The following is a 15544-nucleotide window of genomic DNA, read 5'->3' as shown; positions in this document are numbered from 1 at the left end:
GAGGATAAGCGTTTTACCACCCAGGTGGCCTGCTCTCAGGTTTCTGGAAAGCCCTCTGTAAGATGTACTTAATTTAAAATAAATTGATTAAAAAGTCCAAGGGGAGTCTTTGCCCCTTCATTTTTAAAATGAATTTTAAAACCACAATAGTTGATTACTAAATTTAAACATTTCATTGAAATGATTCATTGAAAGCTCTACTCCCTTATTTTTAAAACATTTTATTTCATCTGAATTTCATACAGAAATTTATTTCATCTGAATTTTATACAGGTACAAAAGTATTACATGCTTGAACCTGTTGCTCAGATAGAAGGTTCTTTCAGTTCCTCAGACCAACCTTCCTTCAGAGGCAAATAAATAAGAAACAAATCATACTATGTAGAGTATATATCGAAAATTTTCTTTTACAAGAACAAAAATATTTTGACATTTCATATTTAGTACAGCTTAGCAATCCAGTTTATGTTGACAAATTTAGTTAATTATTAGGAGGTAGAGCACATATACAAAAGAACTCAATAGATAGTAGATATTTTAACCCTTGATTAAGGACAACACGGCTGATTTAATTTTTTTCTTGTATTTTTTTAAGAAGATACTCCATTTGTAAATTCAAGTTTGGTTGGCCCTTTTTAGTCTTTTTGCTCAATATTTTGAACACTTCCATTTTCTTCTTTTTGTAGAGCCTTTGAGCTTCTTCTCTCTCTTGTTTTCTCCTCTCAAATTCCTGAAATTATTAACATATGTAATTAACACCTAATGTAAGATATGTAACTAAAGTAGTGTACCCTCTTTGCCTTTACACTATATCACATGCTGTAACATATAAGGTTATCTAGTCCATATAACACTAAAATCTTCATTTCCAGAACATCTGGTATTCTTTTTAATTTGCCATCTGACAATTAGTTCAAGAAGCATTTAGTGATAACATATGCAAAACACTGTGCTAGGCATTATGATTTTGATCATTTAAGAATTATCATGATCATCTGATTTGCTAAGATAAAGACTCAAACTCATGTGAGTATAAGGAAAAATAATTCAAAGTCATATACAGACCTGAAAAGCACTACTTGAAATACACTACAGTATTCTTACTAAATTAAAAAGTTAAAACAAAAGTTCTTAATGCAATACGAACGCTGTTTTTCAATTTCCCCTGTAATACATATAGCCCCAAATGACACAGCCTTACATTTGTATGGTGACATAATTAACAAAGTGCTTTCACATACATCACAGCACATTCCATTCTTTTCCAACCTTTTACGCTGTTACTGTCTTCACCTTACAGACGAGCAGCTGAATGCTCAATCACACTGAAAGTATCTCGCCCAAGATCCCAAATAACTGGAAGAGCCAAGTCTCATACCCAGATCTTGTGAATTCAAAGTCTGTAAACTTCTCCATCATGCTACGCTGTATCACTTACCCATGTTCTCCTATGATATAGTGCTTCACTTACTTTTTTCTGTGTGTGTGAGGAAGATCAGCCCCGTGCTAACATCTGCCAATCCACCTCTCTATTTATTTATTTATTTTTGCTGAAGAAGACCAGCCCTGGGCTAACATCCGTGCCCATCTTCCTCCACTTTATATGGGACACCGCCACAGCATGGCTTGCCAAGTGGTGCGTCGCTGTGCGCCCGGGATCTGAACCGGTGAACCCCGGGCCACCGTAGTGGAGCGCGCACACTTAAGCGCTTGCACCACCAGGCTGGCCCCTATACTTCATTTATTTTAATAAGCACACAAGCATCTGGAACTTATTTGTGAATTTAGGTATATGGAGTCTAGTTTACCTTTATAGAGTTTCTCTAACAAAGTTAAAAAAATTTAAATAGTCTTACCATGTATTATGGGTCTTTATTTAATTAATGTTCTTAATTTTGATTTCTCATGGATAATGGTATTGATTTTTATACTAACATTTGATACCTGCAAGTTCTAAGAAACTGTCAATTTTCATGATTACAAAGCCCTAGCATTTATATATAAAGGAAATTTGAAAAGAATATTAAATGTTTTATATACAATGGTCTGTACTGTACAATGGGCCTTACTTCACCTGGTATACTATTTCCAAAGGTGGCAGATAACAGACAGCTGGTTAGACAAACGCATGATGTAACAAGCTAAGAAACAAAGGTCCAGAATAATTTCCATGAAGAAATGTTTCTGCTTCATCCTAGTCTGTCATCAGTTTAAGAAGAATCATAAGAATTTTAGATGTTAAACTTCCAGATTTCTTATTTACACAAACTCTAAAAGCTAAGACATAAAAGAAATCATATGACAATGCCATCTTTGGGGTATTTTTGATTGATGTCCTATCCTTTTTAAAGTGATAGATTAATAGAGCTTCAACACAAAAAGTAAGAATTAACCACAGATTAAACAAAATAATTTTGTTGAAGCTGTGAATAATTTTGTTCTACTCAGTTGAAAAATGCATTATAATTTTGAGTTTCTGAATGATAATACAGAGTGATAACTTTTTGCTAACTTAATGTAGTAGGATTTTTAATAGGCAAGACCAACTCTTTAGAGTAAAGAACTATTTTATTCTAACACCTCCCTCTGGCTTTTACTTGCTTCAATGTAAAATTGTGGAAAGCATCTATATTTTTCTTAGGTCAGTTCTCCAATTTTATTATCCATAAGAATCTCTTGAGGCAGCTGTTGAAAGTGCAAGTTCCTAGACCAAACTCTTGAGAAACATAATCCCAGATGCTCATATTATTAACCTATGAACAACATCTTTAAAATCCTATTTTTGAGCTATCAGTATCACCTCTCAAGGATGATATAAACAATCAAGGAATTTGAATATGTTGAAATTCCTCAGCTCTACTCAGACCATTCATTTACTAACAAATATTTATAGAGGGCACACTATGTGCCCCATACTAAGAAGCATACATATACATTTAGGATAAATAAGGAAAAATGAAGCTAAATATTTTAAAAGTAGATCTTACTTGTTTCTTAGCAGCACGCTTAGCTTGTACCCGTTCATATTCTTCCTGTGCTTTCTGATTTGATGTTTTCTTTTTATTTTTCTTTGGAATAGTAATGGAGCTTTGTAAGACAAAGTAAGACAAGTCACAGGGATTAAAAATGATATAACCAAAATTATGACACAATTATGTCAAATATAGTATTTGTATAATAAAATCTCACTAATGCAAATTAATAGGGGGGAAGAGAGGTTGGAAGAAAGAGGACATTAATCTTATTAGTAAAATGTCCAAGTAACATATTAAAAACATAGTTACAGCTTTCAAGATATAATTAAAAAGTGGTAAATGGAGATTCTTGGAGAAATATTTCAATTAGGAAAATACAGAAAGCTTTGAAAGATCCTAAAATATTAAAAAAAAATAAAATTAACAAAAACCAAAAAAACCCAGGAAACCAGATGGCAGAAATGACAGACTGAAAAAGGCATTAAATTCAAGGACGTGATGGAAGTTGCAGATGTACATGAACTTTAATCCCAAAGTTCTTTGACCAACTCATCTCTATTCCATTTCATCTACTCAGTCATGAATGGCCACACCTTGGACCTAGTCCCCATTTAGAACTACTCTATCTTAAAGTACTTCTCACCTCTCTAAAGGTGTCCTATTGCCTAAGCTAATTCAACCCCTTAGGTCCCGATTCCATCCACTTCCTCAGGATATCTAATTCAATAATAATCTTCCTTTTCCTTATCTCTCAATTTTCACTACACCAACACCATAACCACAATATAACATATTTCAGCAGCTCCCTTCTCAAGGTAAACAAATGCATAAATTACTCATCACCAGACTCTGTCTCCTCTTCTAACTACCCGTCTCTCATCCCTTGTCCTTTCATAGTCATAGTCAAGTATCTAGAAAGAATAGTGAATAGACTACGATGGTCACTTCCCATTCACTCCTTAACTCTTTGCAATCTGAATTTCGCTCTCACCACTCCAACGAAACTGCCCATGGCAAGAGAGTGATGACTTTCTAGCAAAATATGATGATCGAGTCAACGGCTACTTTTCAGTCACATTTAATTGACCATTCACTACTTCTGAAAATTCCACTCCCTTTGTTTTGGTGATGTTCTTCTCTCTTGATCCTCTTTCTCTTCCTTGCTCCAGGTTTTCCCCCAAGTGTTTCTCTTGTTGGTCTCCACACTCTTGAGGCAGTCATATCCTTGACTATGGCTTCAGATGCCACACATATGTAAGGCTAAAAACTTAATCACGGTTATTGAAAATCTCTAAAGTCACCAATGATTGCCTAGACCACAAATGCAAAGACCTCCTCTCAGTTCTTTTTCTCTTGGACCTTACAGTATTTTACAGTCGACCAACCTCTACTTTGTACAATGCTCCTCTGCTGACTCAGCTGTCACTGTATTCCTCTTTCTCCAATTATGACAGTTCTATTTAACTTCTTCAATGACAACTTTTTCCTGCTTTCACTTCAAAATAAATAATCTTTAAGAATATAATTTTTGGGCCAGCCCCGTGGCTTAGCGGTTAAGTGCGCGCGCTCCGCTGCTGGCAGCCTGGGTTCGGATCACGGGCGCGCACGGACACACCGCTTCTCCGGCCATGCTGAGGCCGTGTCCCACATACAGCAACTAGAAGGACGTGCAGCTATGACATACAACTATCTACTGGGGCTCTGGGGGAAAAAACAAATAAAAATTATTAAAAAAAAAAAAAGAATATAATTTTTACCTTTGTATCTTGACCATGATTTAACCCTTCTCACTTCAATTATCACCGGGAATGACTCAAATCTACATTTTTAGTGCTAATCTTTTGCCACAGCTTTACATCTACTATCCGATAAGATGAACAAGCCTACTGAAAAAACTGAATTTTTAGTGTCTCTGTCTTCATCCTTGGCTACACTTTTTCCTGAAGTCCATTTCCTGTTACTTTTACCACAAATAGTTCACAACTTTAAAGGACAGAATTTTAGTAAAGTAAAAAGTTATGGTCCCAAACAACAACTGGCTTCTCTGAAAGTTTAGATTTTAGTTGTTTTTTGACCTGAGGTATGTGCAGCGAAAGCTTTATAAGTTAGGTCTTATAAAACCAAAGTTTTTATGGAACTGTGCCATTTGTTTTTTAATTGCAACCAAGTCTACGTCTTCTAGGAAAAAAAAATCCAGATTAACAATACTGTAATAACAGTAGTAGTAGCAACAGCAGTAGTAGGTAACACTCATGTAGCACTTCCCACGTACCATACACCTTTTAAGAAATGAACTTATTTCGTCTTCACGTCATGAGATAGATCAGGGATACCACAGTCGGTGGAATAATCCATTCTGGAGTTGTGCAACACGGCAGCTCTGAAGTACATACTTATTATTATCATTTCCCAAAGAAGAGGACATTGAACACCAACATGTTATGTACAGCTCCACAGTCCATGCTGTTAACCACTTCACTATAATACCTCTCAAAAATTAGTTGTGTTTTTTAAACTTATATTAATAATAGGAGTTAATCATGGTCCAAGTAAGTTAAATATACTTGAGAGGCTGAAATCCAAAACCCAGACCTCTTAATTCCCATTCCATTACTTCTTCTATTAAGCTAAACCAGTCTACTTCAGTCATTTAAACTGAAAAGAAAGCCTCCATGCAAATCTTTTCACTTAATTACATCATGACTTCTAAAATGTCTTAAATAAAAAAATTCCAATTCATATACAAATTGTCCTAAATCTCTTTCATAAAACACCACTTATATGTAAAACAAAGGATTTCAAAAGAAGATAATACATACTTTACTCTTACGCTACACTGTTCTTCTGGCTGAGGCTGCTCAATGCTACAGTGTTCTTCAGACAAAGCCTGGTCAATGCTACATTCTTCTACTGGCAAAGGCTGATCACCTTGTTCTTCTGACAAAGGCTGGTCAACTTGTTCTTCTGACAAAGGATGGTCAACTTTTCTAAGTTGCTTCCTGAGTCTTTCTTCTTCTGCTAAATAGAGATGTTTCAGATGATCAGGGTACCGATCTGTGAATTGGGATTCCTGTGCAGTTTGGGCTTTCTTTTCCCTCCACAGCAATTTCTTGTAATTTTGCTGAATCTTCAGTTTTCTTCGAAATGCAAAGCCTTGTCCTATTGAAGAATATCAGTCATAAATTACTTTCTCAGAAAATAAGTTGCATGAAAAATGTAACTGTTGATTTAAAATGAAAAACTTTTCACACCATCACATTCAGATGCCAGAATTACATTATGTTTTGCTTTAAAAGGTTACTTCAAGAAAACAAGTTTAAGCTAATGGAATGAACAGTACGTCAGTCCTTTGCAAAAAGACTAGTATGTCAGTCCTTTGCAAAAAGACCAGGCTAACAGCCATACAGACACTCAAGTATCTCAAAGAAGGAAAAATGACTAGAGCATAGTACAACTCTAATTTACTGTACTGACAAATCAAAACAAAGTCCTTAATTCATTTAAAACACTTAATCTAGATCTTTAATAAATAATTAAGAAAAAAACCCTCACATTTATTACTTAACCTTAGAGAAACAACTATACGACCGATTTTCTAAAATAACTCAACGCAAAACAGATAACATGGTGTATGACATTCTGAACAGCTAGCAATTATCAGAAGACTGAACTTAAAATTTATACATTCCAAGGGGGATTTGAGGGAACTTACAGACAGCAAGATAAAATGAAAAACACAAACTAAAGCGAAAGAAAGGAAAATAAGACTGGGGGACTTCGGGGTAATCAGCAAGGGTTTGGGGTAGTATATTTCTGGCCCAGCCGTTCTGTCTATCCTTTACCGTATTACATGCACAAGTGGATCCTTAGATGCTCTCTGCTTACAGTTTCACGGGCAAAACGTAGAGGAAAAAGAGTTCTGATCAAGAATGGGGTTAAGTCGGGGAAGATGTTTCAAGATTTAGAGGTAGCAAAAGTGCCTCGTCTTTCCATCCAGAGCTCTGAGAAGGCCACGGCTTCGGCGGGTTTAAGAATGGCTTCCTCTGCCCCGAGGAGGGGCCAGTCTTGTTCCTAAATCCTTCTTGCCCGCTTCGGCGGGTCGCGGATCCTAAGATTTCGCAGGCCTGAGGACTTGTAAAAGGCTGCCTTCTCACATACCCTCGCGAAGGCTCCCCACGAAGGCCTGCGCATGGTTAGGTCGCCACCTCCTCTGTTTCACATTCTGATTCCTGAATCCGACCGGAGAAACTCCTTCACCACGCGTCCCCACACTCCCTGGCCGCCACCTTGCTGCCGGCCTCACCGGCGCCATAGCACACCAACCGCGTCGCCGGAAAACCACAACGGACGCTGTCAAACTACGTCATCAGGCAGAAGCAATCAATCGCCCAAGTAGAGTCCAGATCGAAGTTCTACTTATCTGGCCTGTGCTACTTTCGACCGAGCACTCGCCTTGCGGCCACGTTTGCGCCACCTGCAGCCCGGCAGGGTGAGCGTCATGGCGGCTTCCTGTCCGCTTCCAGTGACCCCGGACCTGTCCACGTTGCGGGCGAAGTTGCAGGGGCTGCTGCGGTTCCTGAGGGAAGCCTTATCCATTTCCAGTGCACATACGGTGGACTTCTACACGGAGTCCGTGTGGGAGCAACTGGTCGACGTGCCCCCGGAGACGGTGCTGGCGGTGCTGGGGAGGTCGGCGGCGCAGATGGAGGCCCGGCCCTCGGAGGCGCGCCCCCTGGCGGAAGCGGAGAGGGAATCAGGTGAATGGCGGGTGGGCGGGGCGGGCAAGGAGCCAGAGAGACGGTCCCGCCCAGCGGAGCCTGCCCCTTAGCGGAAGTCGGGCGGAAACAGGCGAACGGCGGGGCCGGTAAGGCACGCCCTCGCGGGAAGCGGAGGGAGGGCAGCGGCTTAGTGGCTGCGTGGGGCCGAGATGCTTTTCCGGGATCTGTTTGGTCCCTAGGTGCTTGTGTATTTCCACAATTAAAGAGAACTGGAAACAGCGCAGGGCGTTTCTTCGTTTAGTAATTCAACAATTTTTTGAGTGGAGAGAAACAAGGGGAACAGTGCTCTCACAATGCTTATAGATTCCATGTAGAAACACCGCAGAAGATAAATCAACACTTAACGAAATACATCGAGATAATTTCAAGTGATGATAATGGCTAGGAAGAAAATAAAAACAGTCAAATGGGATAGCGATTGTGTGAGGAGGCTGCTTTGACTTAGGTGCTCAGGAGCCTGAGAAGATGCCAGCCTGCCCTGAGAGCCACAGGAAGGGATTTCAGGACCGGGGACCGCGGAGGCCGCGAGGCACAAAGAGCGGGGCTGGCTGAGGGTCAGGAAGAAAGCCTGAGTGGCTAGAGCCAGGTGCGGGGCCGCAGCACGTGCGGTCAGGGAGGCAGGAGGGGCCGGATCGCGCAGGGCTCTCTCGACCTTGGCAGGATATTGGATTCTAAGTGTGAGGGGAAACCTTTGGAGCCATTTAGTCAATATAGTGACCTAGTCTAACATCTGAAAAGACAAATCTGAAAGGTATTTGAAGAACAGTCTAGTGGGGCAAAAGCTGAGAAGTCCATTTCAGTAGTACAGGAAATAGATGATCATACCGTGGACCAGGATGGTGGTAGTGAGGACCTGGAATATTTACTAGTTCATTTGAAAACTGTCTATGAAGTATCTACTGTGTGCCACGAATTTTTGTAGGCTCTGGGGATTCTTGCCCTCAAGAAACTTATATTCTACTAAGGGGAGTATATTTTGGAAGTATTTTGGAAGAATGATGAGAGGACACCAGCAGACTCCTGGGATTTCTCCTACCTCCCTTCCAGGCATTCTCAACCTTACTCTTGCTGGTGAACTTTATTCATTGAGCTTTCCCTGAATGCAAAGCATCACTAAAGGGGCCTCCTATAGTAGATCTTGGTGAATATTGGTTTCTTGAAAGTCGCTCACTATTTATTGTTGAAAAGTTAGGCACCTCTTCAGTTTGCTTTCATGGTACCTAGTACTTATAATAACGTGGCAACATAAATTCCAAGGGACCAGAGACCATGCCTGGCCTGTAAACTGATGTATTCCCAGTAGCTAGTAAAATAGCTGGCATCTATTAAATGCTCAGTGAATATTTGTTGAATGAATGAATGAATGAATGGATGACTCATGGTAGCCTCCGAAAAAAGAAAAGAAACCACAATTAAATACGAAGCCAAGTCTTCCTGTGAGTTTAGCCTCGTCTTCATACAATGGAAGAATTAGATTGTTTATATATCCTAATAATAATAATAGGATTGATATTTATTATTTACCCTGTAATGTGCTAAGTGTTTGCTTGCATGTTTTCTCTTTTAATCTTTATGTCAGCCTTGCATGATGGGTTCTGTTTTCCCCAGTTTGTGAAATTGCGACTTGAGGCGGTAATTTGCCAGGGGCACAGCTTGTAACGGAGATTCAGACCTGGGTCATCTGATTCTAGAGTCTGAGGTCTTCACCACTGTGATAAAAGTTTACTCTGAATTATTTAGGAATGAATTACAAAATCCATTTATTATCAAAACCAATAGTTTTATGACATGAATACATTCCTTATTTTTTTGTTTTGTGTTTATGGTTTCCCCTTCAAGAATATAAGAATTGTCTCATTCACTGCTGTGTCTAGTGCCTAGAACAGTGCCTGGTCAGAGTAGGTGATTAATAAATATTTGGCAAGTAAATAAATGAATGCTACCACTTATTTGTTCTCTTAGGCCAGGAATAAAATACTAACAACTTTTGGGAAAACCTTACAACCAGTTTTGTGCCTATCCAACAACAATGGAATCTAGACTAGATTGTTCGCTTTTGAAATGTCTCTGACCCTGCAAACATTTTTATGCAAAATATTTAATTGTATAAATGGTCAGCTGCCTCTAGTATTAAAAAGGATGAATTTTTATAATTTATGTTTGTAAGGAATATTAAGTTTTGTTTATGTAAAGTTGCGCACTTTCTCCATCACTGTATGAGGTCTACTGTTGGTGTCAGAGAAGAGCATTCTTTATGCTTTGACCAGAGCTATATCTTATTGAAGAATTGTTAGCTGCTATGCACAGTATAACGCAGCAGTTGAATGTTTAGACTTGAGTCAGATAGGGTTCAAATTCCAGTTCTACCCCTCACCCGCTCTGCGACCTCGAGGACGTTCATTTATTCGTTCATTCATTGAACATTCACTGAGTGTCTACCGTGTGCTGGCACTTTTCTAGGGGCGAGGGAAATGGCAGTAAATAAAGAAACAAGAGCCCCCACCTTCATCTTGCTTGCATTCTAGAGGGAAGAGAGACAATTTTTAAAAAGTGCCACAGAGAAAAATCCAGTAGAAAAGGGAGGAGTAGATAAGGGAAGTGCAAGAGGAAAGTATGTTTGCAATTTTCAAAAGGTTGTTGCAGCAAGACTTCATGGAGATGACTCTGGAAAAAAATCTAAGTAAGGAGAAAAATGAGTTATGAAGCTATCTGGAGGGAGAGCATTCCGGATAGTGAGAACAGGGGGGGCAAAGGCCCCAAGGTGGGAGCACGCACAGTGTGTTTATGGAGCAGCAAGGAGACTGGGATGGATTTCCATCAGGGACTCACAAGAAGTATGGTTTTCTGCTGGTTCTGTGTGGGGAGTTACAAATAAACACAGTTCCCAGAGGTGCACCGAGGAAGTGCACAGTGTGTGAAAGTACACTAGCAGATGTTTGGCACACTCATTTGGTGCGTTATGAGACCAAGTTGTTTCTGAAAATCCTCAGTGTAGCCATTTCAGTAGATTTATCTTGCCAGGTGATCTTATGGCTTGGTCAGAGTTTTGGAAGTTTCTTGGCTGTTCATCTAAAAAGATCTAGAGAAAAAAATCTTTTTCTTTTTTTATCTACTTTTTATTGTCCTCCCCAAAGCCCCAGTACATAGTTGTATATCCTAGTTTTAAGTCATTCTAGTTCTTCTGTGTGAGCTGCTGCCACAGCATGGCAACTGACAGACAGTGGTGTGGTTCCACGACTGGGGAGCAAACCTGGGCCACCGGAGAAGTGAGTGCCAGACTTGAACCACTAGACCACCAGGGCTGGCTCATAGGGAAAAAAATCTTAATTCTCCAAAATAAAAAGGAAGGTGTATTTCCATGGCTTAAGTTATGGGTGTTACAGATTGATTTGTGTCCCCCCAAAATTCACACGTTGAAGTCCTAACCCGCAATGTGACCGTGTTTGGAGATAGGACCTTTAAGGAGGTAATTAAGGTTAAATGAGGTATAAGGGTGAAGCCCTAACCCAATAGGAAGAGGAAGAGACATAGGAGGACACACACAGAGGAAAAGTGTGTGAGGGCGCAGTGAGAAGGCAGCCGTCTGCAAGCCAAGGGTAGAGGTTTCCCCAGTTACCAACTCTGCCAGCACCCTGATTTTGGACTCCCAGCTTCCAGAACTGCGAGAAAATACATTGCTGTTTAAGTCACTCAGTCCGCAGTATTTTGTCATGGCAGCCTGAGCAGACTAATGCTTTGCAGACAGACTGCCTGGGTTCTAGTCCTGGCTCCATCACTTCCTAGCTTCATTAACTTGGGCTTCAAATCTTTTTGCCTCAGTTCCTCATCTGTAAAATGGGGATAAGTATAGTACCTACTTGCTGGGGTGCTATGAAAGTTACATGAGTTAGTACATGGAAGGGGTTAAGAATAATGCCCCAAAATAACAGCACTTAACCCATTCTTTCGACTACCTGCCAGGGCACAACAAAATCCCTGTCTACTTGGAGCTTATGTTTTAGTGAGGGTAGATACATAGTAAACCATATATGTATATGTATGTATGTGTGTATATATGTATATGAATGATTTCAGGTGGTGGTAAATACAATGAAGAAAAGCAGGGGAGGGGAGGTGAACCTGATGGTGTGGTAGAGAGAAATGCTCTTTTAGCGGGGGTGATCAGGGAAGTCATCTCTAACAAGACAAAACCTGAACAGAGACTTGAAGAAAGTGAGGGAGCCAGTCATGCAACTACCTGAGGGAAGAGTGTTTCATGCCGAGTGAAGAGCAGGTGCCCGAGCTGGAGCACGCTGGGCATGTTGGAAGCCCAGCAGAATGGTTGAGGAGAGACTGGGAAGAGATGGTAAGACGGAAGGCTTGAGAGGTGGCCTGGGGCGACTTCACATAGGACTTGTAGGCCATACAGAGGGCTTGGCTTTTACCCTGAGTGAAATGGAAGCCTCTTCAAGAATTTTTTGTGGGGATGTGATATGTGGTTTATGTTTCAAAGGGGAGACTCTGGCTTCTGGGTGGAGAAGAGGCTGTCATTGGAAGGTAAACATGGAAGCAGAAGACTAGATAGGAGGCTAACCAGTAGTCCAGGGAGACTTCAGGTAATGGGAGCTGGAAGAGGTCAGGCAGTTCCTCCAGCAGATAACAGTGGCCAGATTATTAAAAACAACTACTGGAAGGTTCTGGAAGATGACCAAAGGTAGGTGAGAAGAGTTTACTATAGAAAGATTCTATTGATCAAGTAAGAACTGGGAGTTAATGGCTTTCTTGCTGGGGGTGCTCCAAGCCCCCCTAGATCTGGCAGTGGAAAACTACATCCTTACCAGCTCTAAGTGGCGATGACAAAATTCAGAGATCAGAGCAGACAGAAATTTAAGGGGTACATTCTGGAAGCAGGAGAGCCACAGAAGGGCTGAGATCTAAGATCTGAGCATAAACTCTGCCTGAATCCCCAGATGACCTCTAAACTGCATCTGCGTGGGAGACCCAGAGGGTCTTGCGGAAACACTGGCAGAACCAGGGGGGTGTGAACCTGTGAAAGACAGAGCTCGTGGTGAGATTTGCAGATTTGCCGCGCCTTTGACAGTGTGTTCCCCACAGTGCACACTGCTTGGGTGGCAAAAATCAGAAGTCTGACTGAATTCTTGTATCTAAGGGCAGAACTCAGGGCTGGCAGAGAAGTGGAAATTTAGGCTGGGGATCCTTGGAAACAAAGGTAACCACAGAGAGGGTGAACCCCACAATCTGACTATAAAATCTACACAAATCTTTGTCTGACTGCTAAACTACACAGGTTTGGGGATACCCCCAGGGAGCAGGCTGGTAAATCAGCAACTGACAGAGACATCAGCTGCTGTACACTGAGCACGAGATAGATTTCACAGTTTGAGTCCAGGTAAATTAATTTCTTAGTGGAACAATAACAACAACAAGAAAATCCTTAGAAAAACAAAATAGATTCATTACAATGAATTATTCACAATTCTGCTCTTTACCCCAAAACTACCAGATGTGCAAAGCAACAGGAAGGTTCGACCCATACTCAGGAAACTGATTCCAAGTGAGCCCTGTGGCTGGATTGAAGTAGTGTGTTCATAGAATTACAGGAAAGTGTCACCCAGGGAGAGAAGATGAATTAACAAGAGCTGATTCTGATTGGGCTCAGATGTTGGATTTAAGTGGCTATTATAAGTATGTTCAAAGAACTAAAAGAAAATATACTCTAAGAATTAAAGGAAGAATATAGTATTAATCAATATTAATTATGTGATCTACCTTATAATTCTTTTAACTGGAAAGGTATAGACTCATTGACACACACTTATGTTAATGTTATATATTATCTATTGCTGCAGAACAAGTGACTTAAAACCACATGATCTCATCCACTTTGTGTGGGTCAGGATTCAGGAGTAGATTAACTGAGTGGATCTGGTTTGGGGTCTCATGAGGTCACAGTCCAGATGTTGGCTGGGGCTGCCGTTGTTGAAGGTTTGGTTTAGGCTGGAGGGTTCGCCTCCACGGTGTCTCCCTCGCATAGGTGGCTGGTTGGTGCTGCCTGTTGGCCTGAGGCCTCAGTTCCTCACCGTAGGAGCTTCTCATGGGCTGTGTGCATGGAAGTTTTTGTGTTTGCCCAATGCTCTTGTTTTTGTCTGTGCTCAGATATGGTTGTGGAGTTGTCATGGTCACAGACCTTATCAGATATTGGTGTACTGTGACACTTCTCATATTCAATAGGGAAGACTGTGGCCTGTGTGTTGGTGCCAGGCCAGTTATGAGCTGACATTGTCTGTCACAGCTGATATTGTTGTTGTTTTTTTTCCTTTTTCAGAAATATAATTTGACCTATCTTGCAGAGGTGTGGTAAAGATTAAAGATGATGTAATATAGCACCTAACATAGAACTGGAAATGTAGCGTGAGTTTAGTAAATCATGGCTGATAAATCATGATTATGGTTGTGGTGATGATGATTGTGGTGGTGATGGTGTAATTAGGCCTTTCTTTGGAAGAAATAAATTGTCAGGAACTTCTGGAAATGTATGTGTCCCTCTAACAACCTCTATTCTCTGCCATGTCACCAAATGTCATGCTGTTGTCATTGTCCATTGGCTTGTCTGTATCTGTCTAGATTGTAAGTCTATAAAAACAAAGGAGCATTGTTTGCCTTTTTTATTGTCGTATTTTCAGCACCTTGAACAGTTTCTGGCATATAGATGAGAAAGTAAATGATTCTTAAAGGAAGGAAGTGTAGATCTATGAAGAGTGTTATTGACCATACCCCTTGAAATGTGGTACTGAACTAGACATCTGTTATTTCTGGTGTGATCTCTGTCTGTGTTATGTTTATGATCTTTGTTTACGTATGATTTGACCCAACTAATAGGTCGTAACTTAATTTGAGGAGATAGAAATCAGTAACTATTCTTTCCCTATGCGAAAATGTAGTACTTCATTCAGTACGTTGCAGATTGCAGTAAGAAACGCTGTGAATTTGAAGATAAAATCAAGATAGGGCGTCACTTCAGGTTAAAATTTCTAAAAGTCATTACGTATATAGGTGAGATTATCCATCTGCAGAAAAAAGCCACTAGAGATAGCCTCTTAATGCTTTGCTGATAGGGCAAACGTGTGTCCTGTATCTCGTCTCAGAGATTAGATTTTGTTATGCCCCCTTCAAGGGAACCAGGCTGTGTCCTTAGGAAGTAATGATTGCATATATATATCTGGAACATTCTCAAGTGAATCATCTCTTGGTCCTCAGAAGTTAACTGGTCTTTATAAAGTCTAGAAAATTCTTCCAAAAAGCAAGAGGGAAATGATATTCTGAGTTAGGACAGCCAAAATATTTAATGTAGCAGAAATAGATCTAGACTACAGAGGCAGCTCAACCAGCTACCCAGCTTGATTGAGATTGTATGTCCTAGCAAATGAACGATATGGGTTATCATTATAAATATATTTCTGAATGTAAATTGACAAATTTTTATTTCAAAGTCAATTTCTTGTAACGTTGTTTGGAAGCATTGTGAAAAACCTATTCAACTTTCAGGAAATGCAGTTTCTGTGCCTGCAGAGCTGTCCTCGGTGACTCTGCCAAAGCCCAGGGCTGCTCTGAGACTCTGCCTGAGCCTCCAGGGTCTCTCTTGACACTATTCTTTCAGCTTCTCGAGACCATATGCTGCTTCTCCTGTTTCTCGTTATTGTCACTCAAATGATCCTTACCAGGATTGGATGCTGAGTAAATGTTTTAGAATTGGTTCTTTTTGGTGAGCATCTGCATAATTAATTTACTGTG

The 15544-nt window shown here is 40.4% G+C and overlaps 2 protein-coding genes across 3 annotated transcripts in view; one reads left to right on the top strand and one right to left on the bottom strand.

Annotated features, from left to right (window-relative positions):
* Positions 1–205: 205 nt before the first annotated feature.
* On the bottom strand, positions 206–7292 carry CCDC59 (coiled-coil domain containing 59). The gene is made up of 4 exons (XM_004417916.3): positions 7134–7292; positions 5795–6134; positions 2988–3087; positions 206–730 (listed from the first exon to the last, which is right to left on the bottom strand). The coding sequence occupies exons 1-4, from the start codon at positions 7285–7287 to the stop codon at positions 569–571; spliced, it is 756 nt and encodes a 251-aa protein (XP_004417973.1). The 5' UTR covers positions 7288–7292; the 3' UTR covers positions 206–568.
* Positions 7293–7473: 181 nt separating this feature from the next.
* The window catches only part of METTL25 (methyltransferase like 25), a 104319-nt gene continuing 96248 nt past the window's right edge, over positions 7474–15544 (top strand). For both annotated transcript variants that reach the window (XR_015556399.1, XM_004417917.3), the window contains exon 1: positions 7474–7732. Coding sequence is in view for 1 of the 2 variants with exons in the window: in XM_004417917.3 (XP_004417974.2) it covers positions 7474–7732 (259 nt within the window). In the remaining variant the exon portion in view is untranslated. The remainder of the gene's footprint in view (positions 7733–15544) is intronic.

The sequence above is a fragment of the Ceratotherium simum genome, chromosome 25 (genome assembly GCF_057802395.1).
Source record: "Ceratotherium simum simum isolate JZ-2026a chromosome 25, ASM5780239v1, whole genome shotgun sequence".
NCBI classification, from domain to species: Eukaryota; Metazoa; Chordata; class Mammalia; order Perissodactyla; family Rhinocerotidae; genus Ceratotherium; species Ceratotherium simum.
The sequence above is the reverse complement of the archived record's forward strand: the minus strand, read 5'-3'. Positions and strand labels throughout refer to the sequence as shown.